The sequence below is a fragment of the Phasianus colchicus genome, chromosome 1 (genome assembly GCF_987193195.1).
Source record: "Phasianus colchicus chromosome 1, bPhaCol1.hap1.1, whole genome shotgun sequence".
NCBI classification, from domain to species: Eukaryota; Metazoa; Chordata; class Aves; order Galliformes; family Phasianidae; genus Phasianus; species Phasianus colchicus.
Window position 1 is genome coordinate 25855939 of NC_143436.1, and position 27635 is coordinate 25883573.

General features: G+C 39.5%; 1 protein-coding gene across 1 annotated transcript; it reads right to left on the reverse strand.

Moving 5' to 3' along the window:
• Positions 1-230: 230 nt before the first annotated feature.
• Positions 231-27635, reverse strand: TES (testin LIM domain protein). Its single transcript, XM_031615496.2, has 7 exons — positions 27432-27635; positions 14857-14942; positions 6081-6333; positions 4589-4924; positions 3029-3244; positions 2326-2484; positions 231-1738 (listed from the first exon to the last, which is right to left on the reverse strand). Exons 1-7 carry the CDS (start codon positions 27456-27458, stop codon positions 1547-1549), a joined length of 1269 nt encoding a protein of 422 aa, XP_031471356.1. The 5' UTR covers positions 27459-27635; the 3' UTR covers positions 231-1546.

Sequence of the window (27635 nt, forward strand, 5' to 3'; positions counted from 1 at the left end):
ATTTACTTCTTCACAAATTTTGAAGTTATGTATTTGTTTAAACAAGACCCATCCTTTTTCACCAGTGAGTGCCTCAACAATACTGCATATCACAATAAGCACCTGACAATGTCACAGGCCTTAGTTTTTGCTAGAAATAATGCCAAAGCCAGAGAGATGTTTAGGGATATTTCCATTCCTCTGTCTCCCTCTAAAACAGGAAATTCAGCAAGAATAGAATCAGAGGACAATTTAAGTGAGCAATACCAATGTTTATTTGTAAGTGTTACAACATCCAGCATCATAAAACTTAAAGCTGAACATAAAACTTGCATAGTTTTTTTTTTTTTTTTTTTTTTTTTGAGGTTAAAGATGATCCATTCCATCTTAGCCATAGAGATAGCTAACAAGTCTCACTGTAGATCTATAATCCTTAAGGGGAGGAAAAGACAACAAAAACCACAGGAATCCATTTATTTGGCTTATCTAATAAGCAAAGGTAATATTTAGGGGTTAACTTTTTATTCAAAAACTGGAAGCCTTCTAGTTGAGACTTCTTTCTGCTTTGGTTAAGAACACATAATTCAAAAGTCTAAGTACAAACCTTTTGCAGCATGACTTACTTGGGAAAGCATACAGTACCCCTGAGCCGTGTTCCTCTGACAGAAGGCACAATATGCAAAAAGAACATTCATGAGAAGCAGAAGCCAGATCCACAAATTGTAGTGGATTTGTATTTTTTAATTTGGGTAGGATGTCCCCTCAGATTTTTCTCCACCATCATCTCTCCTTTTCAAAACAAACAAAAGCAACCACAAAGCCTAACCAAACCAAAAACTCACAGAAGATAGAAGCAAAAGAAACCCTTGCAAAGTAACTTCAATATTCATAAAATGAAAACTTCTGCACATGAAAAGTAGTGAGAAGAAACATGAGATAAACCAGTTTTTCAGTGGTGCAGGTACTTTACAAACTAGATGTGAGTAGTTTCTGTTTCTCAACAACCCATGTGTCAACCAGGAGCAAAAAATCCTACATGCAGATTTAAAAAAACAAACAACTTCATTCTCCCTGCCCACTTGAGGGTCTAGTGAACAAAACTGTATGTGGTAGTAAAGCTGATCATCTTGTCTAAAGTGCTTGATGAAAGCAGGGAAACAGACATAAATAAGTTGTCAAACTGAAAGTGGAAAAGCTACTTGATTGTATAAGAAAAAAAAAAAGGAGCACATTCACATTTTCTTCTTCTACTACAAAGAACACAGTGAAAAGATCCTTCATAGTGAAGAGTTCCCTTGAAGTGTATAGAGTTCATAACATACTTTCTTCTATCCTTCTGGGATATGAAGACACTTGATGTAAGACTCAGAAACAAAATCCCAAAGAAAAAAACATTACAGCTAAGGAATCAGATTACAGAACATGAATTAGTCATTAAAAAAAAATCTTTGGGAAAATGCTAGTTAGTACTTTCTATAACCTTAAATGCCACAATTCTACATATTTTACAGTAGAAATGCAAGAGCCTTTGGAACAGAGCAATGCTTAGTTTTGTGCGCGTCATTCCTTAAGACATCATCTTCTTCTTACATTCCACTGAGCAAAAGACCATCCCTTCCACTGGCATAAACTTCTGGCCAATTAAACACTTGCTACAACAGGAACACAAGAAACACTCCTGTGTAGCATGCCAATTGAAGTTGTTGTAGGTTACACGCTGAACCTCTGGATCTATAGCATTATGACAGCCTTGGCAGATCTATTAGGAAAAGAGACAAACACAAAGAACTCACTTAAATGAAGAAGGAACATCCTCTCTACAATTCCAACAAAAGCTCACATTCTTAGATGTTCTCAAAGAATACTGACAAGTGTCAAAAGAAGCCTATGAAATAAGTTTTCAGGTTTTGATTTTTCTTTCATTTTATAAGTAGAGTTTCTGACCAAAATGCAGCTGAGGAAATAACAAAAGTGTGCATGTGAAGTTAGATTAATTTGAGACAGTCATGATGATTTCCAGTGCACAAATGAGGATATGAGCTTGTTATCAATACGTACCCGTGCATTATTACAAAGATCAGTTACAAGTATATTTTCCTGTGCACTGGTAGGTATAAAGGTGTGCTAAGGAATTAAAGGTTACTAGAAAGTCTTGAACTGAATTCATCTTGAGTTACTTTTTGCTCTCAAAGCTTCTTTCAAAGTGAAAGTGAGATGATTAGCTTGGACCTACACATGTACTCTATTTACACTTTTCAGATACTCCCATTCTGGGAAAAAGGTAAGAGTTCCATGCTCCTCAATTTCCCTTCCTTCACAATGCCAACATGTCAGTGAGGATCTTACCGCAGCATGTTTCTTCACGTAGCATGGTCTGCAGACTGGCTTGTCATTCACCATGACATAGATTTCTCCAGCCAAAACACAATCACAGTCAAAACAGCAGAAGTGTTTCAGATGCCAGTTCTGACCTTCTGCTTGAGTATATTCATTGCTGAATATTAGCTACGAGGAAAACACACAAACATTAATAGTAAACCATTTGAATAGTACTTCCTGATGATATTTTGTAATTTGTTAGGAACTGCTGGTATTCCACACCTTCAAATGACTTCAACAAAAATGGATGTATTTACTTGTATCACTATTTTCCAAAGTCTCCATTTCCATTAAGAAACAGTAAGACGCCAAAGACATCAGGCAGGCTGTTCTCTCTACATTGCTTAAGACGTAATTTAGTGAGGTGCTCCCCCTAGCGTCCTTCCTGAGGAAACAACTGCATAACTGAAGACTTCTTTATAGAAGAACTTACACTCGCATTCCACACATGTCCTACTCTCCTGTGAACTGCACAAACCCCCACCAAATCCAAAACAAGCTATGGAACCTCCTGAATGTGAAGTGTCCACATACATCTCAGTTCTTTGCAACTACGATCTAAAACTAACAAACAGATCATATCTGTGCACTGAAATACTTCACTATGATTATATTAACTTTTTGGGATCACAAACTTGTACGTTAAAACAAAGGTCGGGCTATTTCCTACCTCATCACATCCAGCACAGCGGGGTTTTTCGCTATCACAGTAATGTCTTCCACAGTACAGGTTGCCATTCTTCCAGAAATAGATCATGTCTACTAGAAGTTCGCTGCAGGTACAACAGACAAAACAAGCTGGGTGCCACAATTTGTCATATCCTGCACGTTCTGCATAGACAGCTGGGTCTCCTTCTTTCATGTTCAGCTTGCAGCGATAGCAGGACTGGAAAGAGGTTTTACAGATTAAGTAAATGTTTATAGCAGCTACGTATTACATAAACATTTATTTAAACCCACCTGCCCGTAATAAAACTACAGTATTAATTTTCATCCTGTATCAGATAATGTGACATAGCACAGAACACCAATTGTCACACCAAGCAATTCAAGATGATACATATTATACTGACAGCATTAATGCTTCTTAAATGTATTACTGTATTTTGCAGTATTCACATTCTTGAACTACTGTCCAATACTTTGAAAAATCCAACAGACAAAACTCATGTTATGTTCTGTGAACATCACATACTCAAGAATAAGGATCCTCCATCAAACCAGCTAGACTAAGATCAGTATACTAACAAATATATGGCAGAGTATTTACAGATTGTGAGGGAAAAGTCACCTGTCATTTGCAAAATCCCCAGCCTAGGCAGCTAAGAGAGAAAGCAAAGTCCTTCTTTAATAAATGTAAAACTTAGTATTCTGCTAAATATCCAGTTCTCTCATCTTTTAATTGCAGCAAAATAGATTTTTAACAACAAAAAACTCATGAAGACAATTATTACAGATAGACTTAAATTAGTAGTGGAGATCTGATTTTATTTTCTAAAATCAGATTTAAAAACTTTTTCTTCAGAGAAAGCGAATCTCTACCCTGCAGTTACAGGAATACATACTTTCAGGCTCTGTTTGAATCACTACATACAAGAAAACTTAGAGAATGAAGACTCAGAACTGATGGACAGGAACAAATAAGAACAACCCTTTTTGTTGGGCTGCTACAAGGTAGAAATCAGATGTCAAAGGGGAAAAAAATCCAATTATGAAAAAAAGCTGCTCAAAACAACAGTTACATGGCTTAGCTTGTTGGAGATAGGAGAAAGAGGTGTTACTTTATTATTTCTTAGTTTTACTTAGTTTTCAATGCAATTTGACAATTGCACAATTTTGATTCTTTCCTAGGAAAGAGAAAATAGTTGACCACAAATAAACTAAAATTAAACTACAGTCTTCAAGAAGGGAAAAGTGTAGCAGTCAGTCTGTAAGACTATACAACCTCTTCATTATTCGGTAGAAGCCATCCTGCCATAGAATATATCCAAGCTAACTTCTTTTTGTTATGAACGTAAGTCATCTTGGAAGTTATTTGCACCAGTGTGCTAAATACTGTCAGGAACTAGGTGCAGACATTAACAATGTATTCCAATTTCTCCTCTTTCATCCCCTCCCCAGATGTTCACTATTTCGAATGAACAAACACGTTCAATGAGTTAAAATGACCAAAGAGAACACTCAGATGGAAAACTACCTTCTTGTTTTATCTTTTCTTTCTTATACTTACATACTGAGATGCCTTCTGATCTGCTGACTTGTCCTCCATTGCTCCTACAGCAGCTGAGGTACTTCTGTCCCCACTGTTCACGTTATTCTTGTCAGTAGCTTTAGTTTCCAGCTCACCAGGGAGCTTCACATCTCCTACACCAAGTGCTTCATTTTTGTACTTCTTCACAAATTGTTCCATCTGTTTAACTTCATTGGGGGATAGCTCATGGCATTTTGAAGGATCCTGATCATGAGCAGGCAGCTGCTTAGCCAACTGCTTCTTCCTGTACTGAGCGCCTTCTGAGCCAGCAACAGGCTGTTTCTCCTTTGGTAGCATCTGCATATACTGTCTAGCCTAAATCAGGCAGAATTAGATATCAGATGCCGTTTCTATTATAGACCTATCCTTTTAAGCAAACAAGTAATTAAAATCATCTCTACTGTTGCTAGCGACAGACAAACTTGTCAAAAACAAGGTTCTTTTCATAAACATTAATGTTCTGAAGCACAGTAGACAGAAAAAAAATACAGTAGAAACATTAATTGGCTTCTTCCCAGAGTAAGAGACAGGCTCCCTTTTGAGCTATTTATGACATATATAGAGTACACAGAGTTATTACTTTTCAGAGTAAACAACAATTGTTTTACATAGCACCTTGCCTCTTCAAAGCTGTCTAGAATATGGATCACCAGTACAGCTTTAAGAAGTACAAGCTGGAACAGCTTTCCTGAGCCACATGCCTATTGCAGACCTAGTTCGAGGAAAAAAAATCTCTTGTTTTAATAAAGGAAGGACAAGTGTTAAAATGAAAATGCTAATGAATATTAAGTAATGGTCAGTTTAGCTGCACGAGGTTTGATTCATTCCCTGAAAAAGGTTATTTAGAGAGGCAAGTCAGAAGTAACACAATTCCAGCAAGGATTACACAACACTACAGTACAGTAAATTGACAACAAAAGGTTGAAAAGCAAAGCAGAAATCCTCAGAAGGCTATCTACCATCCCATCTACATGAGCTGCAAACATACTGAACGAGAGCTCTTCTGAGATGTCAACACTGAACTTGCTCTTACCATATACAGTAAAAGACGTATGCAAGTCTGGGTGTTCCCCTTAACTTTAAACTGTGACAATAAATCGCATTGTGTGCATTTGTGCGTATGCGACTCTAAGCACACACTCTGCACATTTTTCAAAGTTTATTGAAGAAAGCAGATTAGAGAAATTGCACTTCAGGGATGTAAGAGTTAAGAGTTATCTACTATTAAAACAAAGAGTCAATCTCATTTCCTCAATTCTCAAGAAGTTCCACAGAAACACATAAATTTCTGCAAGACTGCACAGGCAAGACTCACTAAAAACATCCACCATAATTTTAGTTTTGAGAAGGAAGAAAAGTTTATGTACATTCAGAAGAATAACAAGAGGCAGATTTGTTGTTCTACTAAACCGTGCTTTATATCTCATCAACTCTTGCCTTGAACATGAAGGAAAATGAAGGTCTGACTTACAAGTGTCTGATTCTGAACAGGAGGAGCCCACTCATAGGTCACAGTGTTGATAGATATGTTCTTCTTGGCTGGCACTGGATTAGTCAGTATCATTACGTTACGTTTATACATGGGAATGCCATCATTTTTCAGCTTTGCAATTAGAGTTGTATATTTTGTATCTTCAAAGAGTTTCCCCACTTTCCTGTCTTCTTCATTGCTCGTGAGGACATCGTGCTCTTCCTGGCCACATTTGCAGTTGCGGCATATTTTTCTGAAATTCATGGAAACAGCAAAGAATTATAGTCTCATCTGCAACCTACACTTCCCGTTAGTGGCATGTGTAGTAACAATATCAGTGGGAACTCGAAACCTTTGATTAGGTCAGATATAAGTTTTCCTGAAATTTGTCAAATATCTTTGGAGGATATTCTTTATTCTATTATTTATTCACTGAGATTAGGATCGATGTATAATACCATACTACTAATGCATTAATGTGGTTGGCTGCTGTATCATCCCTTCAGTTACATCACTGCACGTATATATATCCATGATCACCTACCTATTAGGTTTACTGTGGGTAATCACATATGACCCATGCCTCAAGCACATCAATATGATCCCCAGCAATCATTTATTTGCACCCTTATTTATTTTCAGGTCCTCTCTCTTTGCATATTCAAAATTACACACACTACTATTTCTCCATTTGCATGATATACGGTTACCACAGGCTTACTATCAACTGGAAACAAGCATTTCTTAGTAAGGAAAGTAAGTACACAGAGAATGGAACATGGTGCAAGTTCAGCATTTAAAAGAGAAGGTGAAAGAAGAGTGACTTGCTTATATGGAGAAAGTATTTCTGACATCTCTGAACAAAGTCAGAGGTACTCTGGTACATGCTGTACAGAGAATTTTCACAGATAGCAGCCTTAAAAGGTAGAAGGTTTCACTTACTCAGATAGATGGAAGTATTCTTTCACTTACAATAAAATACATTTGAATTCCTTTGATGAAGGCACATTAGATAGCAATTTATTACATTAAGCATAACTAAACAGTTCACTTTTAATAAGCAGAACCTTGGATTAGCTGCTCTGATTTCACTATTTATTAATGGCTTTCCCAGAGCTTCCATTTGAGCACGGTATAAGGAAATGAGTGAAGTTGGATGTTAACTAACGGTTCTCCTTATATATGAAAAGAACAGATCAACCTTCTGGATGTCTCTTGAAAATGGACAAAAACGAACAACATTTTCCCCAATTATTTACTCTTCACATAGTGAATAACATAAGACTGCTATCTATAAACCACTTCTCAACCCTGCTTACCAGAAACCATGTGAGACTCACAGTGTTTGGCAACTTGCAGTCTGAAGCCTTGAAGACAAGATAAGTACCTTATCATAAGGCATGTAATAAGTGCATATTTGGAATGAGCCATGACTACAGAAAGCCCATTAGGTAGTGGAAAAGGGAGGAAGAGGAAAACATGCCTATAAGGTCAGGTGAACCCATCCACAGCCATCCTCAAAATTATACAGTATATTCTAAGTATACTCCATGATCATTTTAGTGTGTGATGGATGCAGTCCTGGTCATCTGATAAAACAGCAGCCATAGTTTCCTGAGTTATAAATCCCACTCCAAACAAAAACGGTCAATTTTGCTATCTGCTACAGAAGATCCTATTTCTGAAGGTTTAGTTCATTATTACATCAGTGATGAACAGAGTTCTATGCCCCATAGTGCACATGCAACTTGAATAACAGTTTACCAGACACTGTCTTCATTTTTTCCACTTATGCCTTGAGCAATAGGCAGTGTGTTGCAGTCTTGTTTCTTGATAGTATGTGCTCTAACATCACAGGTGGCTGAACAGACACCTCCAGGTAAACTGCACGCTCAGCAAGTGTAATGTAGCCTTGCTGTCCAGAACTATTCTGATTGCAAAACAGAACTCATTGAGAGCAATTCACAGGGCTGTACTGGCTGTGTGATCACAATGGCAGCACGGCAGTTTCTCTAGTTTTCCCTGCTCCACACAGTCTTTATCTACAGTGGCACAGCACTGACAGCCTGCAAAGATCAGAGCTATCTCCAACAAGTTCTGGGGGAATTCTTCCTCCTGGATTTTTACCGGAGTTGGAAGAACCACAAGGGTTTTGCTCATATGGCATATTTACTTTCTATTAGAGTTCTGAGATCCTGTTTCTGTTCCCAGCCAGGAGAACACCATGACCTAACTGCTTTTATCTTCAGTCCTGCATAGAAGAACTAGCATGACTCATTAGTTTCAGTATTCTTGAGAGATTTTGTATAATCTTGATAAACAGATGAACAAACCCATACAAAAAATGAAAATGCATAATTTACCTTCAGGTCCATCCTGGGCCCACTGTGAAAACTGGCATTAAACTACCATAGCTTAAACTTGAATTGAGAAGAAAAAGCATTATCTTTATGCTTACTGAACTTGCTCCTCTTCATGCTTACTCGTATCAAGAAATTGACTGTGAACATTTCATCCTAATGTTATCTCCTCACTCTTTGAAGGAATCAATGAATGACTCCTTGTTCTATAGTCAGTTTGCAAGAAGCTGTTTGTAAATGTGATTGTTCTGGATTGGAACTTGTGGATAAGTCTCCAAATGCAGGAACAAATAATCCAGGAAGGCCATCCTTACTCATAACTGATGTCAGCCTATTGTAGTAAGTAAGCTACAGGAAAATCCCCGAGGCTGCTGCCATCTCCCCTGCTCCCCAAGACTCCACTGAATCTCTGCCACACAGAGACATTTGTACATTGCTAAAAGCCAAAAAAGGTTTCCTGTTCAGATTTATAATCCCTTTTCTTGATTAATTCTTAGCCTTAAATGTCAACTGGATATCTTTTACATATACAAGTCTTAGCACAAAGTACTGCTTACAATTCAGTCATACTTTCTCCCTCTAAGATGCCATATTAGAGTCTTGATCATCTGTCACAGTCTCTGGTGTTCCCTTTGCCTACGATAGAGCTATCTTTCTTAAATGACTATATCACATTACCTCGAACCCTTCATTACACTTCACAAGTCTGTCTGATAACTGACAATTTTTTTAGTTTCAATATTAAAGCAAGGATCTCACGTGCTGGAACAGCTGGTTCTTCTTTATACAGACTTACATTTATCTCTTATGGCCCTACCTAGAAGACAGGCAGCTAGACCATTCTCTTCAATTATTCTGTCAATGGATGAGAACAGTATAAGCATAGGAAAAGAAAATATATTTTTTCTTTAACTTGAGGGCATTCAGCAGAATCTCTATTAAATGATACTGATTAATGATTAGAGGTTCCTGAGAGCTGTGGTTCCTGAGAGCTGCAGACACAAACAGGACTCTAGCGAAGGACAGAAATGTTCCCCAGTCCGATCCTAGCAGCTTGGGAAGCTTTCCTTCTCCAAAACATGGCATGTAAGGAGGAAGCTTAAGAGTTGTGGAATTAAAAGTGATATCATTGTACAATACAGATTTAGTGAACTATGTCTTGCTTCTAGGTCTTGGGTGGGTAGAAAGGAAAATAGATTCCATATTCTCTCCTTGTCTCGTAGGCCCATGAATTCCCATGTCAGAGCTTTCTGCTACCTAGAAGGTTCCTTCTAAGAAGCATCACTCATTCTCCTGCTATTTTAGTTTTTATGTGCACAAAGAATAATAATTCAGATCATGACCCTTTCTATGCTGGCTTTGAAGCATCAGAAAGAAGCATTTGCAAGCCCAGAGAAACTCTCAACAAGCACCTGGCAAGTCTTGAGGCTTTGTTCTTCACACAAACTCAACTCTTTTGGTTCTTCCTTCTGTTATGTTTTCTTGCTATTAATACAGCTGCAGTAATTGTAAGTGTAGTTAGTACACTGCCTCAGTTCTCACCTGACAGCCTTAATATCAGAGGATATTAAAACAAGTTCCCTCTGCCTTCCAGAGGTTGTATCTGTGCCAAGAAGCCAGTTGCTCATAATGGTCAATCCTAAGCTTAAGATTCTTGTCTCCAGAAGCTTTAACATTTTGGCAATTATCACTTCCCAGTGCATGACTAATACATTACAGGCTTCCTTCCTACTTGTAAGATCTGATTTCTGCTCCACATCTCCCTCTAGTGGGAAATACATTCCCAAATACATATATAAAAATATAAAATCAGTAGGTTGTTGTTTTGCTTTTTTTTTTTTTTTTAATTTTTTAAAAATTTTTAAATTTTTTTTAAAAAACAGCTAGTTTGCCTTCTTAGTTTTGTAGACAAAGTTTTGCAGTCTGAAAGAATTACTAGATCTGAACTTAGAAGACCCTGCTCCTTGTTTATGCTGAATCTGGATGGAAATGTAATTCTGAAGACAATTTTAAAAGCTAAAGTTATTACAGAATCACAGAATGGCCACGCTTGGAAGGGACCTCAAGTATCATGAATCTCCAACCTGCCATATGTAGGGCCACCAACTCCACATTTAATACTAGACCAGGCTGCTCATGGCCCCACCCAATTTGGCCTTGAACACCTCCAGGGACGGGGCATCCACAACCTCTCTAGGCAGCCTGTTCCAGCACCTCACCACTCTCTGTAAAGAACTTGCCCCTGACATCCAACCTAAATCTCTCCTCCCTCAACTTAGAACCATTTCCCCTTGTCCTGCAGTTATCTACCCTTTCAAAGAGTTGATTCCCCTCTTGTTTGTCGGCTCCCTTTAGGTATTGAGAGTCTACAATGAGGTCATCCTGCAGCCTTCTTTTCTCCAGGCTGAACAAGCCCAGCTCCCTCAGCCTGTCCTCATAGGGGAGGTGCTCCAGTCCCCTGATCATCTTCGTGGCCCTCCTCTGGACTGTCTCCAACAGCTCCCTGTCTTTCTTATACTGGGGGCTCCACACTTGGACGCAGTACTCCAGATGGGGCCTCACAAGAGCAGAGTAGAGGGGGACAATCACCTCCCTGTCCCTACTGGCCACCCCTCTTCTGATGGAGCCCAGGATCCCATTTGCCTTCCAAGCTGCAGGAGCACACTGCTGGCTCATATTAAGTTTTTCATCTATCAAGACCCCCAGGTCCTTCTCCACAGGGCTGCTCTCAAGGACCGCTCCTTCCAGTCTGTATGGATGCCTGGGATTCCTCTGGCCCAAGTGCAAAACCTTGTACTTTGCTGTGCTGAACCTCATCAGGTTCACCCAGGCCCAGCTTTCTAGCCTGTCAAGGTTATTAGCAGACAGATAAATCAGGTAATCTTTCTTTAAACCACTGCAGACTGCAACTTCCATTATATTGACTTGTAGGCAGGTCACAACACTGAGGCTTTAAGAATTTCTACATTTGGGAACAAGTTTTACAAAAAACTTTGTTTATACCTGCTTATGTACCAGCCCAAATTAACAGTTCTGTATCTGCAAAGTCAGCCCACCTGTTGTGCCAAGAGCTGTAACACAAAGTGCTTAAAGACTTAAAGTTGCCACCTAAACACTAACAGTACAGAGAAAGATGGTGCAAGAAGCTTTGTGTAAAACATTGCTACTAGACTTCTATATTTGGATATTTTTTGATGCACTCTCCAGTCTGACCTGCCAAAGGCAGCACTGATGCTCCCCTATGCAGAAACAGAAATTGCACCTAGTTCTTAAAGGTACACAGTTTTCAGGTACAGATGAGAGAACTACACAGTCTACTGAAGCACTTTAGCTCCATCCACCAGAGGGCAGAGTCACCCTGACACCAAAGCAATGTACAGCCCACGTACAGCACTGCTGCTGTCTCAGCTGCTGCATTATGTCTGGCTGGCATGGAGTTAACTTGACTTAGAGTGCCCCTATGGTGCTGTGTTCAGGATTCGTGATTAAAAATATTGTTGATAGCACTTACTACTGCTGAGCAGTGCTTGCACTTTATTTCACACTCTGCCTCTCCCTTGAAAGTAAGGTAGGAGAGGACAGTTGACTCCAGTTGGCCAGAGGGATATTCATGGCCATTCATTCAAAATCATGCTTAGCAAAAACAACGGGCGTAGAAAATGAAGGCAGTCTTCTGGTTTCCGAAGCAGCCACTGCTCACACACTGTCTACAGATCATGGGAAATGGTGAATGACTGCCTTGCATCAATTGCTTTCCCCTCACCTTTCCTGCACCTATTGAACTGTCTTCACCTTGGCCCACAAGCATCTTCACTTCAGTTTTTCCTGTTCTTTCCCCAACTCCAGTGTGAAGGAAACTGCAAAGGAGCAGCTGTGTGGGTGCCTGGCTGTGGACTGCGATCAATCCACCACAGCAATTCTTTCCAATCTGAACACCCATCTTTTGAAGATGCATAAAAGATAAAATTAGTGACAAAATTTGAACCAACTTTGATAATTGATATTATAAAGATAATATTCTATTCATTTCTACTAGCATGTATTGATTTAAAATAGAATTTCAGATTAAGAATAACATGACTAAGTTGTCCTAGTTTGACTTCATAGAGGCTAGTATGATGTCTTCTGGATTAGGATGAGAATAATGTAAATAACACATTGATGCTTTATCTGTTCTGAACTGTCTTTGCACAGAGCCAAGGACTTTTCAGTTTCTCATGCTGCCCTGCCAGCCATGAGGCTGAGGGTACACAAGGAGCTAGGAGGGAATAGATCCAGATCAGCTGACCTGAAGAGATCAAAGGGATATATTCCATACCATATAGCATCAAGCAGAAGTATAAAACTAGGGGGGGGGAAAGGGAGTCAGGATGTAGCCAGGGGAACAAAAGTACGACAGTAAGTATTCAGACAGATGAACAAACACTCAGAATCCATCCATCCATTCCTCTTTCTGTTCCAGTGATAAACTCCTGAGATGTCTATACAATGCAAAATGTACTACTGAATTTTTCCTTTAAGAACTTCTTATACAACTAATTTCAGACTTCATATTCACATCCTCTCTGTGTCCAGAAGCAGATCTAGTGGAGAAAAAGCTATATCCCAACCTGTTCTAGAATTGCGTCAGTTGCCAACATTTCATCTCTTAATATGTTACATTTGTCTGATACCCAGAGGAAGTATATTTCTTGGCCACCTTGCTGCTTGGACTATCCTATATCTTCTCAACTCTCAAATTAGAACTTCAATCCAAACTAAACAGACACTGTTTTCACATCATCTTACTTGCTCTTTAATGCACTGCCATCTACAGGCTCTCTTTAGGAGACAGTGTCCTGACAAGCTGTTCATTTAGAACCTACCATGATGAGCCATATCTGCAGGAGCAGCACAGTAAACGGAGTATTAAAGGAAAGCACACACACAAAAAATCTTTAAATAAACACCCACAAGCAGCTACATTCCAACTTGGCAAATATGCTTATTTATGTGACTGTATTGCTTCAGACATTTCTTTTTATCCTTATTTATTTATTTTTTTTAAAGAATAGGTTAGGAAATAGGTCTCAGCGGTGGGAACTAAGAATAAGAGAGGACAAAAAGTCTCATCTTCTTTTTTCCTCCTGACGTATAATTTCACTACCAAGCTGGCCCTAAAAGGTCTTTCTCTCGAGTAGTAGGAAACATAATTTTCCTATAAGCACAGAAACAACATCTTTACTCCTGCAAGACTTGTGTTCAGTTTCACTGAATCACCTATACACATTAACTGTTCTGTTACCTCTACATGGGCCTCCCCAGAGTCTTCTCACAAATTACTTGTTTCTTATGTCTTTAGGTACCAGATTTATCTACCAGCATATTACCATTCCTTGTTTCAGGTTGTTATTTGTAAGTTGCTTCCGTAGTTACATATTGCAGATATATAACTGAGTTATAACCTCATCAATTTATATAAGTTTCTGCTGTGGGCTGCCTGGTTATTTTCGAAACCATGTCACAGCTGCACTCAAGTGCTCTGAGACAGATGCAATATCTCTTAGGCCTTATCTGAACCTGATAACACTCTAGCTGAGTCGTATCAAGACCAGAATTAAAATCCATCATGAAATCCTATCATAGACACAGTTATGACTATAGCTAAATGGCACTGGGGAAAGGCTTCAGTTAGGTTGCCTGTGTTAGTGCTACTACCAGTCATTTATATTTATCCTTCGCAGGCTTTTCCCTTCAGGAGGTTTTTTATTATTTATTTTTATTTTTAATAACAGAATCTCTAAGCTACTTCTTAACGTTCAGCCAGTATGAACTATGAACTGAGTGACTCAGGGCTATTTGTTACGGTTTCAGTAACACAAAAAAGGGAATTGGACATTTCTGTCAAAGTAACAGCACTGACCTCTCAATGGTCTACTTGCTGCAACTATCATCAGTCCTCACTAGTTCAGGAGTGGTGAATGATTCAAGGCAAAGAAATATTTAACTTTGTTGAAATATAATATAGCTCCCTCCTTACAGATGTACACAAAGTTTCAGCTTCTTTTCAACAGAGATAATTTTACCTAAAATCTCAGATCAAAGCTAATGTATTTGATCAGAAGTTGAGAAAACATTTTATTACTGAGATGAAGCACTCTTACAGTAGAAATAGAGATGTTTTCAAATCTACTTCAACCATTTATTAAACTAAAGTGAATGCTTCAATAGAAGTAGTACCATGGACTTTAGTGCAGATAAAATGTATATTCATATGCAATTACCTACTTAGTTGTTGCAATGCTGCAGAGAAACTCTAGTCCTGAACATGAACACAGGATCTTTAAAGCATCTAAATAGTTTAATGGAAAAAGAGAAGAAAAAGCCCAGTACTTGCACATTTACATGTAAGTGTCAAGGTGTGTTGAGTCACTTACCTCCAAAAATGAAGCTCAAATCCTTCACACTTATCTTTACATTTTAAGCAGGGAGCACCAAATCCTTGCTCATGGCCCAAGCCCATCTGTTTAAAGATGAAGAAGAAAACCATTGTCAGCCCCAAGAATTACGCTGTATGAATGATCTCACTGCTTCCTTTATTACATACAACCCACAACTAAAACAGCACATTAAGCATTTGAGTAAGCCAACATCAGGACAGTATTTCAGCTTCCAGTTACCCTGTCTTTGTATTTAGAGAAGTGACACTGTCTGCAGAAGCCTGTTTGTAGGACTGATCTAGCAGCAGAAAGCCTTAACCAAAACCAAGTTGGTTTTTTTAGTTTGTTTTTGTGTGTATTACATGCCTCCCCAAACAGATCACACTGCAGACTTCAAAGGGGCAAGCAGACCTTACAACTCTGTCTGTAGCTGTGAAACCACAGTGCAAAGCTGTAAAACCTCAAGTCCAAGCTAAAAGGTATTTAATCCAGCTGTCAGGACAAAGTGATCTGCAGCATATGACTTGACAAAATACAGAAGATCGAGAAATAAACAGACTCTACTTTGATATCAATAGTGTGAGCATCAGATAGAAATAAAGAAAACATTTAAGTGATTAGCATCATATTTTTGAAACTACTCTGACAGCGATGGAGACCAGACCATACCTTTTATAATTGTGTTTCAGCTGAACTAATACCAGCTCACTTTCCAAGGAGAAAGACAAACAGCAGTTACTGAGAATAACGACCATAAATGATACAGTGTTTCACCATGAAGTAATTAAAAGGATACACAATCAATTTATAAAACAGAAGTAATTTGAGAGAATACAAAAACCAGAGCATTAACAGAGGCCAAATATTCACACAGTATATTGATGTATTGGCACATTTAAGTGGATAGTGAGCAGCACCTGAAAGTTTGAGGTGAGAAATAGACATCAAGCAACATACCCTATGTATCTAAATAATATACTAAATTTCAGATGCCTCATTCCAACTCTCTAAACCTTTGGGAATCACTACTGTTAAATCAACTGTGGTCACAGCTGAGTGCACAGGCTGCTGCCCATGCAGAGGGTAACTCATGCCCATACTCCCAGTCACTGCTCCCAGGCACATGAAGAACACTTCCAGCAGGCTGTGGGCACACTCTTTGAGAGGGAAAGTAATCATGATGGAGACAGCTCAATTCCAGTCTGACATAATTTACCATGAAAGAAAACAAAAAACAAAACAAGATAGAATATTGTAAGTTCTAGTACTAATCTTAGTTCCACCAATAATAATACAATGTAAGCATTAATTAAATGTGGTGATGCAAGCTTTTTCATAATGAAATTGTAGTTTAATCTGCAAGGATATAAGCAGTTCATCTTTCCACTTGCTTCTATCTAAAGTGAAGGAATATGTTACTTACAAGCCATTTACTCAAGACAGCACATGAAAAAATGCCACAGCTACTATTTCAATCATTTTATATTTGAGGGATCACCGCCTTCATAGCAATAAGAAAACCATGAGAAAACTACAAGCCCTCCTGTAGATTATTATTTGGGAAGAAGTTGCACTTTAGCAGCTATCCAGCTAATGCTTGCAAGTGCAAGGACGAATAGAGAAACATGAAATTATTTATTTCTTTCATGTGAAAGGAAAAAAAAAAATGCAAGCCAGCGATGATCATGCTTATATCTATAAGCCTAATGGCTTGAGAAGTTCACACAGTAGATGAGCTAACCTGAAGGCAGATCAGTACGCACCTAAAACAAACACAGCTTGAGAAAAGTGCCCACAGGAACCTAGTGGGGTTCATGAGGTCCAAGTGCAAGGTGCTGTACTTGGGTTGGAGACAAGAAAAAAGAAGAAAGGGCTAAGGGGAAACCTCTTTGCAGTCTTCCAGTGCTTGAGAAGGGGCTTATGAACAGTAAGGAGACTGACTGTTCATGCAGTCTGACAGGGATAACACAAGGGAGAACAGTTTCAAACTAAGAGAGGAAAGATTTAGGTTAAATGTTAGGCAGAAATTATTTACTCAGGGGGTGGTGAGGCCCTGGCACAGCTGCTCAGAGATGTTGTGGATGCACCATCCCTGCAGGCACTCAAGGCCAGGTTGGATGGGGCCCTTGGCAGCTGACAATTCTGCCCATGGCAGAGATATTAAAACTAGATGATCTTTAAAGTTCTTTCCAATCCAAGCCATTCTATGGGTCTATGATAACTTTAAAGATGAAATAGTTATTTTTCCATCAGCTATATATATATTTTTGGTCTATATCGGATACGTATAGAACAAAATGTTGGCTTTGACATTCGCTAATAAAGAAACTAAAGCAACATAATTGTTACTGTTTTATTTTCAGGATAGCTTTTTTTTTTTTCTTTTTTAAAAAACATCCTTGAGGAGTGCTTAATTTGAAGTGTGCTTGCAATTGCCTCTCAAGAACACAAAAAAAATAACTCATTCTCTTCAGCTGCTACTCCAAACCAGCAGTACTTTATCATACTTGAACTCTTATGTCCTTAATTTTTTTTTTAATTTTATTTTTTAAAGGGAGAGGGCAGAATAGGAATAATGACTACTTTATTGCAATGTTATAAGGCACAGAAACCTAGGATCACTAGCGTATGAAGAGTTACTGTGCACTATACCTAGAAATGGCCTTAACATTTCAAGAATTCCCAAAACACAACCAAATACAAGCAAGAGAAAGAATGGTTCTCACAAGCAAATACACTATTCCCAAACCTCCTAACATTTAAGGGTCTTTCAGGCTAAAAACAAGTAGAGATAATTTGTTGAGCAGCACAAGATTCTCGTCCTTAAGTGCTCCACTCAAAATACACTCCCTATCCCAACTGAGCTGACAGCAACCAGACAGCCTACTTGCACTGTCATCGCTCTCAACACCAATTTCTTCAGTGACGTAGGATTTTACATTCCCTCCCCAGTAAAATAAAGCACATCAAGGATATGTTTATGCAACTTGAGGCAAATAAACTGAATTAATAAGACAGAATTACTCTGATACACATTCTTCAGTTGGCTGTAAAAGAGAAGGATGGTGTCATTCATGTGGCCTGGTCATCTTATAGGTGTTTAGCTTGAAAATAATAGGCACACTCAGAACTGAATCAGACGCTATTCCACATTCACTCTCAGCCTCTGCCTTTGTTCTAAGTGAGAAACTAGGTAACCACATGCCCCAAATACTAAGGATATAAAATCGCATTTGCAGACACAGCGTTTTGAGTCTGGCTGCAGCTAACAGCGTATGTTAAATACAGTGCCATAACAGGATCTGTTTCACTGGTAAGGAAGCATCAGTCCCAGAAGTGAGCGTTGCCTTCTAGTTGCTGATTCTGCTGTAACTCAGGAAAGCACCTAAAATGCAGCATACTTCATCTCTGCTGCTTGCCTATGTTCATTCCTCAGACCTTTCTACAGACACAACTGGTGCCGAGATGGAGGACCCAGCAATGCAGTGAGCTGAGCACACACTAGAAGGGGAATGTGCATCTGAGCACAGGATAGAATCAATTTTCCCCATAAATGGAATCATGGGAGAAGTGGCCCAGATAGGTCAACTGAAATTCTGCCAGAAAGAGATTTCTGTGTGCCTACTGCCATTAATTTTCATTTTACAGCAAAAGCTATCTAAAACCATCTGGTATGACTAACACAGCCAATATGGATTTAAATAGCCTGAGTATGGAAAATGATATAAATATGACTGAGATCATGATTAAATAGCTCTCAAGGGTAAAGAATTTTAAATGGTTGCAGCAAAGTGAGAATTACTGGAGTTTGCCCTCCTCCAGATCATGCTGGAATCCAGTATGAAAAGTTGGCTAACTGTAGAAGAGCCACTTGTAGAAGCTTATTGTTGTCTTAAAAATCTAAATGGTTCAATTTAAATGTCTGATAGCTTGCTTGGATAAGTAAAAGAAACATTGCAGTTACTATAAATTAGTCTAAGCCTGGATTAGAACAAGTGTTTATGATCAACTTCATTGAAAATAACCAAGAATTAAAGTTCGAGAGATCCTCTTTCCCAATCCTATTAAGTTAAACCCTCCGGGAAATGCTTAATGCTTTTTTAAAATGATAATTTCATAATTTGTATTTATGTATATGTAATAGATTTCAAAGAGCATAGGCCAACAATATCTGCTGATATGGGATATTACAGAATAATCGTAGACATAAGCAGATCACAATGAAGTAGTAGTTGGCCAGTTTAAGCCTATGGACTGATACAAATCAAAATACATTTTACCAGCTATGGTTTCTCCTATATGGAGAAATACTGATAAGTTTGTATAATAAATTTTTTCCTATTTTGAACAAACTATGCCACAGTGCTGGCAAAAAAATAATAGTGATGAATGGAGAATTATCTTCTGGTAATTAGAAGAATGTAATGCTACAAAACCTCAAGATTACTGTTGATAATCACAGAGGGAGGAAAAAAAAAAAGAGCCCTACGAAATCTTGAGTGAATTAAAATGAAATCTCGCAGCAGTAATTTTCAAAGCTTGCTTTTAATGATGATAGATGATTTAAAGTTGAAAGGGCTCTCTGGAAGTTGTCCAGCTATCCAGAAAGAACAGGTGCAGCTAAATCAGATTTGGCAGAGACCTTGTCCATTTTACACACTCCACAACCTCCTACAGTGCTGGACCACAAACAGGAATTAATCTGTCCGATCAGAATTTCACACTGTGCATCTTCTGTCTACTGTCTCGTATTATAACTGCATGATGACTGGAGTGCAATTTTCTCTTCTCTATTTCCTCCCACTAATTAGCTAGGTACAAACAGTACCAAGACACTGGAAGCCTTCATTTCTGTAATTATTTAACAGTCAACGTACCCATGACAAATGCAGCCTTCAAAAAAAAAAAAAAAAAACAGAAATTCTGCACAGAAATTCTTGCCTACTAAAAGAGGAACCACTGAGATGCAATGATAAGAAGAGAGGAAACTGTAAAAAATAAATAAATAAATAAAGAAATGGAGAAGTTCAACTTGATGTTTCTCCCACAAGGTTTCTTGTACATCCTGTGAGTCTCACCAAAAGAGCAAGCTAATGGCTTGCTTTCTCACCCTTCCTCTTCCCATGAGGGGACTCTTGCATCACATGGCAGGTGAACTGATTCATCTTTCAGCTTGCCAGGTACAGTGTGGCACAATACCCATACCTAGCCTCTGCTGAATAGAAGTAATTCCACTGCTGGAGACGTATCCGAATGTGAAAAGTTGGGGCTATACAGTGAGAAAGCTGTCAGTGTTGTGTTGCTGCAGTACTTGAATGGAATCCTGCACAGGGTTAAGGAATTTTCACTGTTCTCTTGTAGATCTTTCTCCTGTGTCCCTCAGCATTCAAAGAACAGAAACAACTTCTGCTAAAGCCATTCCTGAGTTTACTGCAACATACCAGGGCTCCTCTGGTCTGAAGATTACTGGGCTATTAACTCATTCGGATATTAGTGGGGAACAAAACAAAACACACGACAAAAAAAAAAAACAAAAAAAAAAACCACAGCTAAAAGATGATGTCTTTAACAGATTCTAATGTAGTTTAGAAACTTCCAGAAAAAGTCAAGCTCAAAGCCATGCATGGAGGCTGGAAGGAAAGAGAACTGTTTTAAGAAGAAATTGTATGTGCTGTGCATGCTTTATTGCTGAGACCTGATCTTGTGTTACTGAATTGTAGTCCCTGGTTGGGAAACAAACTGGAATTTGAAATAGATTAAAGCATTTAATGTAATTCTTCAGTTTTTAACATTTATTTCTTGTAATTCCAGAATGGAGCAGGAAAAAACACAAACATTTATATCCAGGCTCCCTCATAAGGCTTCTATGAACACTGCATGAGAACAGAGAAAGATATCTAGTGAAGATAAATACTGTATAGATTATTCTATACTTGTTATTTAATGTACCTAATTTTAATTGATAGCAGATCTGTCGTAGCTTTTCTTTAAGCACACATTTAAATCTAGGGAAAGTTGACGAGGATTCAGATGCAGAAGCTCTTGTAAGGAAGAATATTTGCACAGGAAGAAGGATGCCAAAAAGTGCCTGCATCCAAGAAAAATATTTTTAAGATAATCTGAGCAGGACAAACATAAGGATAAATCAAGGAACTACAGCAGATTATGACAGCACACAAGTACTAGGAATTTATTTTATTGTGATGTCTTTACTAAATATCAAACAGCTCAGAATATAAATATTTAAGGCACTACTACAGTCTACTGTCAAAAGACTAACAGGTATTAAAGACCTCAGCACAAGTGGAGTTTTTTTTCCCCCACAAAGTTCTGTATGATGCTAACAAAGTTTCAGTGCAGTTGACACACACTGTGACACTGTCTCTAAAAACCCTACACTACAGTGGGTTTTACAGTAGAGTACCATCCACAGGGTTTACAGTACAGCATCATCCATCACTCAGTGCTGCCAAGGCAAACTAAGAGTTACTGTCCTTTCTCTGTTGTTCTTCCTGGAAGGCCTGGGCTTACGTGTATAGGTCACCAGGAAAAGCTAATCCAACACAAGAACTCAAGCAAGCACTGCCTCTTACTTCCAGTTTCATAGTTGAGTGGCTTATGACAACATGTATAACAAGAAATGTTGAGCCTTCTCAAGCTGCCCACAAAGAACTTACGGTAGGTAGGTAGTTTTGCTGTTATCATGCATGTGGACATGTGCAATGGAGTACCAGGATTACTTTACAGACATTCCATGGTTTGTACCATGGGCAGCATTAAGTATGCTAAAGCCCCAAGGAATCTCAGACACACCTTCTCTTCCAGTAGAGCCCCTGTGACCAAGCAAGGGCCTTTCATTTGATAACACACACAATTTGCAGGCCACAGACCAGCCAACTTTCCTGAAGATTAATCAACATTATTTCAAATCTATCAAGTCCAGCTCCTCCCAACAACCTGTTTTAGAAGAGACATTCTTAAGATAGATCTGCCATTTTGCTTAAAATAATCAAAGATTATCAATAATATTATTAATAATAATCAAAGAAGTGAGGTATTAATTTTCACGATACATGTGTGTTTTGCCTTTAAAACTAATTTCGCTCTGCATCTTCTAATATGTTTTTTAGACCTGCAAGTCTGCATACTTACTAGAATCTTTAGTCTTGCAGGAAAATGGGTTTTACTGTTTTTCCTCCTCTCTTCTCCCTCTCTGGGCCCAAGCCAATGCATTCACACACGCAGCTGGATAGCCTCAGACTAAAAGCAAGGCACAAAGAGGGAGGAAGACAATAACAGACCAGATGCACGTAGAACGGTGCCTGAAGCACAGTTATATTTAACATGATGTTGAATGGGTGCAACAGATACCATCTTATTCTTTTGAGCACATTTAAGACCCAAAATAACAAGCACATAAGCTTTCTGTGTTCATAGCCCTGCTTTCCAGAACCTAGAAGAGCCTCACTAACTCCTCACAGCAGCAGCAGATGTATGCAGACAATCTAACATATACACAAATCTCATCCGTAACTGTGTATCTATTTCAAACACATCTTGCTGTATGTGTTACAATTCATAACATATATTTTACATCTACCTCATACCACTTGGAAGCTTTGCATTTGCTAGGATGAAATCACCGATTTGCAGAACTCATTCACTCATGTGAAAGGAATGCAACGCATTTTTAGGTACTTTTACCAAGAAAGTTTCGCTCCTGATGGTGACTCACTAGTTGCCATTGTTATCATTTTACCTAGAGGAAAGAAAACCCTCCTTTTTTCCAGGAACACAGAAAAAGCTCTTTGTGCCTTTAACTGCAGAAGGTCATAACAAAAAACAAGTCACTGATTAATACTCTGTTTACAGTTATGCCAGCTGAAGAAAGTTTTACCTGATCTCAGAAGTTATGCATTTCTACACTACTTCCCTGGCTTACTACCCAGGCATGTCATTATATTTTATGGTCAAATACCCAGGGAATACTTTCACCACAGAAGAAAAAAAAAAAGTTTAATTTAGCATTGCTTTCTTTGCAAACCTGATATCCACAAATGACAAGAAAAGGAACAAATGTGAAAGGCATTCCAGGCAACAAATCATATCTGTACAATATTCTCACTCTTCTCCCCACGAAGTCTGAAGGTAAAGAAAAACCTAAAAAAAAAAACCCAAAACAAGCATAAAAATGCACAAAAAACCCCATCAAGAACACAACAGAAAGCACTTCATTTTTTTGTTAAAGAAACTTAACCAGTTCTTCTCACATCTTCATACTTATTTTTGTACTTCTTGCAGCCAAATCAATCTTACTTGTGTGTGAATCTTGCATTTTCTTGATTTTACTATACAAAAGAAAAAAAAAAAACAAGAAGAACCCCACCTCTCCTATCATGGGTTTCCACAACAGTAACACCAAAACAAACAGTAATGAGTGATGTAAGCAGGAAGCATAGCCCAACAAACATGACTAAATCATGCTAAAAGATGAGAAAGTTGACTTTGCTCCTAAGTGAATAGTGAATAAAGTATTCTTATCAGAGAGCAGTACAGTTGTTAACTTGATGTCTACAGATTTGTGTTTTCTTCCCACTATAACAGAACAAACCAAGCCTCATGCACATTGAAAATCACGCAGACACTCCACACTTGAGACCTCTTCCCCCAAACTCCTTTGCCCTCTTCCCAGCACAAAGTTTCTTTTACAAAGCAAGTATTATTCTGTGAAAGCTTATACAGAACAGTCTCAATGCTAGCCACTTATTCTCCCTAACAGAAAACAAGACCATGCTGCCAGCAGGACTGTACAAAACATGTCTGCTGCCTACTGATTCATTTTAAGAACATCACTGAGGTGAAAGACAGGGATGAAATCCGGACTGTTTGTTCTAACAGAGTCTCTAATAGAGCATTAAATCTTCATTTTTCCTATTCTCCCCAAAGTAAAATTCAAGAACACAAGGCATACTGTATTTGGAAGAATTTAGTGATCTGTTTGTTCCACAAGTACTCCTCAAGCTAGAGTTACATTTCTCAGGATTCCACTCTGATGTGCAAGCACTGTATACAAAAAAGCTTCACAATCCTCAAATGCAACAGTAGGTCTGCCTCCTTCTAAGAAAGATGGGAAAGAAGTACAGTTAACCTTTATAGAGGAAAGGAAGCGAGAGTATAACAGTAAGGAATTGGACTTAATGTTTGCATAGTTAAAAAACAATGAGAGAGCTTGATCTCAAGCAGTTGTGTCCTTAGATTCATCACAGCAAAACATGTAAGAAATGTACGGTACACAGGGCTGCTGTTTTACTCTCACTTAACAGCAGAAATATCAACTATTAGCTGCTATGAGTCTGAAACAATGGGTCTGAAAATACAGCGGATGGGGCAGCAGTTCTTCCTGCAGAAGGACAGGTAGATTGCTTCAATAATAATGGCCTTATACTAGATGGGAAGCAACTCCTATGAGATGAACTATGCTAGGATTATTAAGTTCTGAAGAAAAAAAATCTGATGTGAACACTGAAAACAAACTTTCCTGAGCCATTTGCAAGTGTGTTTTTGGTACAAACCCTGACTCCCAGATATAAACACACTATTCATATATCTACCTGTGTTTTTCTCCATTAACAGCCCCTTGAAAGCTACTCACAGTTGTCCAAAGAGACAGCATCTATGTTCACAACTGAAGAATGGACTCTGGAACTTCTGACACTTCAAGAAATGTTAGGAGTACCACACTGGAAACTTACTTTTTTTTTGTTTGTTTTTTTTTAGAAGCAGAAAATGAGTCTCATTTTATTATCCCGTTTTAAGTTAACAACTGCAGGAGGGCAAAGAAGTTGTTCTACACATGATGGTCTGAAACTCCATACTGAATTCATTTCCCTCTTTTCTACTCCATCTGGGGGTTACAGAATAGCCAACTTTTAAACTCAGATTTTTGAGTTTAGAAGAGTAGCAGAGCAGCAACCTGACTGGTAACAGCGTGGCAACTCCTGCCTCTTTGCTTCAATCTTGGTACTTCCAATCCACCAGGCAGGTCCAGTTGTTCAGTAGTTTGTGCTTATTTACAGCCCAATGAATGGTAGAAGTTAATACACAATAAGAATTCAGTTCACAGATTTTGTTAAATATGACATTTCTGTCCAAGGTGCAGGGTAGTAAAACATAAGGTGAGGACAGCAACCTACTGCAGGTGACAAAGAAGTCTGATGAGACCATCTCCACAAAGACAGATTTCTCTCAAAGCACTTCACAGGCCTTTATAAACTTGACTGAAAGCTTCCCAGAATATTCTCTCACCTTCCAAGAAAGGAAGAAAATTCAGGGAAACAGGTTTCAAATAGGAATTAGAAGACCTAGGTTAAAGACGCTGCATAGTTGAAGTGAACTATTATTCATACATTCCTTCCAGTGTACAAAATCTGAAGAAGCTCTGATTAAGTAAATAACAGGGGTCAAAAAAGAAAGAATTTATTACAGGACATACCATTACGATAACAAAGCTTCCCCATTCATCCTGGCTCTGACTTGTAACCGTTCTCCTGGAAAAGGGATCTCAACTAAACCATAAGAGGAGAAGAGCATGATAAGGAGAGTTTAACATGGGAGAGGAGGGAAATAAAAGAGGTTTTCTGAGCACATATATAGAAGAAATTCATGAAATGTGAAGCTCTTTATTAATACTGCTAAGAGATGCTCTATGATGTAGAACTTAACAGAATAGAAAATACAAATTAATTCCTTCAAACAGCTTCCTTGGTTTCTGTTGTTGCACCAGCTATCATATCTGTTTGGCTGGATTCTGAAAAACCTTCAGGAATTTTTGAGGTGGATGAAAAAGAAGGGTGAAACAAAACTAAAGTAAGAGAAGAAGAGACAAACTTACAATACGTATAGATGTCCAACAACTAATTACAATTCAAAGCATATGTTCAGCTGCTATAAGCTTCTCCAATCCAAAACTCCAACAGTAGAATCTCATCAATACTTCATGGCACATAGTCTCCTTTCAGACACAGAAGTTCCGAGAAGGAATGCTGTATTTCCCACATTAGTGTTACTGGAGTTCCAACAACTTCCAGTGAACAAGCTCAGTCATGCCACTACTCAGAGAAAGCTGTAACTCAAGACTAAACCGTTTCAGTGGGATTCAGTCCTGAGGGGGCCAATAGCCCTGCATGCTACACAGCTACTTTGACATCTCAGCCAGTTCCTAGCTTGTAATTTGAAAAAGTTTATTGAGTGTGTATACATATATACGCAGCTCGGAAGGCAAATGGTATCTTGGGCTCCATCAGAAGAGGGGTGGCCAGCAGGGACAGGGAGGTGATTGTCCCCCTCTACTCTGCTCTTGTGAGGCCCCATCTGGAGTACTGCGTCTAAGTGTGGAGCCCCCAGTACAAGAAAGACAGGGAGCTGTTGGAGAGGGTCCAGAGGAGGGCCACAAAGATGATCAGGGGACTGGAGCACCTCCCCTATGAAGACAGGCTGAGGGAGCTGGGCTTGTTCAGCCTGGAGAAAAGAAGGCTACGGGGTGACCTCATTGCAGCCTTTCAGTACCTAAAGGGAGCTGGCAAACAGGAAGGGAATCAACTCTTTGAAAGAGTAGATAAGTGCAGGACAAGGGGAAATGGTTTTAAGTTGAAGGAGAGGATGAATGTCAGGGGCAAATCCTTTACAGAGAGAGTGATGAGGTACTGGAACAGGCTGCCCAGAGAGGTTGTGGATGCCCCACCCCTGGAAGTGTTCAAGGTCAGAATGGATGGGGCCCTGGGCAGCCTGGTGTAGCATAAAATGGGGAGGTTGGTGGCCCTGCCTGTAGCAGGGGGGTTGGAGATTCATGATACTTGAGGTCCCTTCCAGCCCTGGCCATTCTGTGACTCTGTAGTGTGCACACTTTAAAACAAGGTACTACACTTCAGTGTAACAACTCAGAAACACAAATCACCCACATCTGTAAACCACAGATTTCTAAAGCATTCTCATACAAGGCTTCTACTTCCGCAGTACCTGTTCTGAGACTACTTGATAAAGTTCTTACAAACAGAGCTTCCAGGTAAGCACGGCACGTAATTCACAAGAGCACAAGAAGTGAGGACGAGGGGTGTGTCCCGCAGGAGCTCAGTCCTACACGCGTAGTTTCCAATAGCAAGTTTCAGAAAGGGATCCATACAACCGGGTTACTTACCAGTTTCTGTAACTTACCATTCGCTGCCTGCCCACCTACCTTCCTCCACCAGGAGCGAAGCCCGTTCAAGAGCTGATGGGCAGCTCGACTCCAACGCGCCGGCCACAGCAGCGCCCAGTTAGCTCGCAGTGCTCGGATAAACACTCCAAATAGCGAGGTTTCGCACACGCAGGGGCCTCACACCTGGGCAATGCCACTGGGGGGACGCACACGATTTCACACCGGAGGCGGTAACGCGCACAGGACAGGGGCTGCCCCAGCCTCAGCCCTCTGCCTCTCCCCTTGCCCTCTCCTCACAGACGGAGCGGGGCAGTGCCGCCCCAGGCTCTGAAAGCCGCCCCGAACTGCAGGTAACCGAGCAGACAGCGCCCGACCTCACCTTTTTCACTTTGCTTTCCAAGTCCATGCCGGACACAGAAGCTCGGGACGCAGCTCCAGGCGGCAGACAGCTCCTGACCGGTGACTCGGCGCCGGTGCGAGGTGGCTGAGATGCGGGCGCTGCGCCGAGGCGAAAGTGCCGGCGCCGCCCTTCGCACTCCGCCGCGGCGCTCAAACTTCCGCTGCCCTGCGGCGGTGGCCGCAG

Coding starts and splice junctions, on each gene's coding strand:
- TES (XM_031615496.2), bottom strand. CDS start 27,458: ATGGACTTGGAAAGCAAAGTGAAAAAG. Junction 4,925..6,080: donor CTGTTCAGAATCAGACACTT/GTAAGTCAGACC, acceptor TGCCTGATTTAG/GCTAGACAGTATATGCAGAT. Junction 3,245..4,588: donor ATCAGAAGGCATCTCAGTAT/GTAAGTATAAGA, acceptor ACCTCTTTCCAG/TCCTGCTATCGCTGCAAGCT.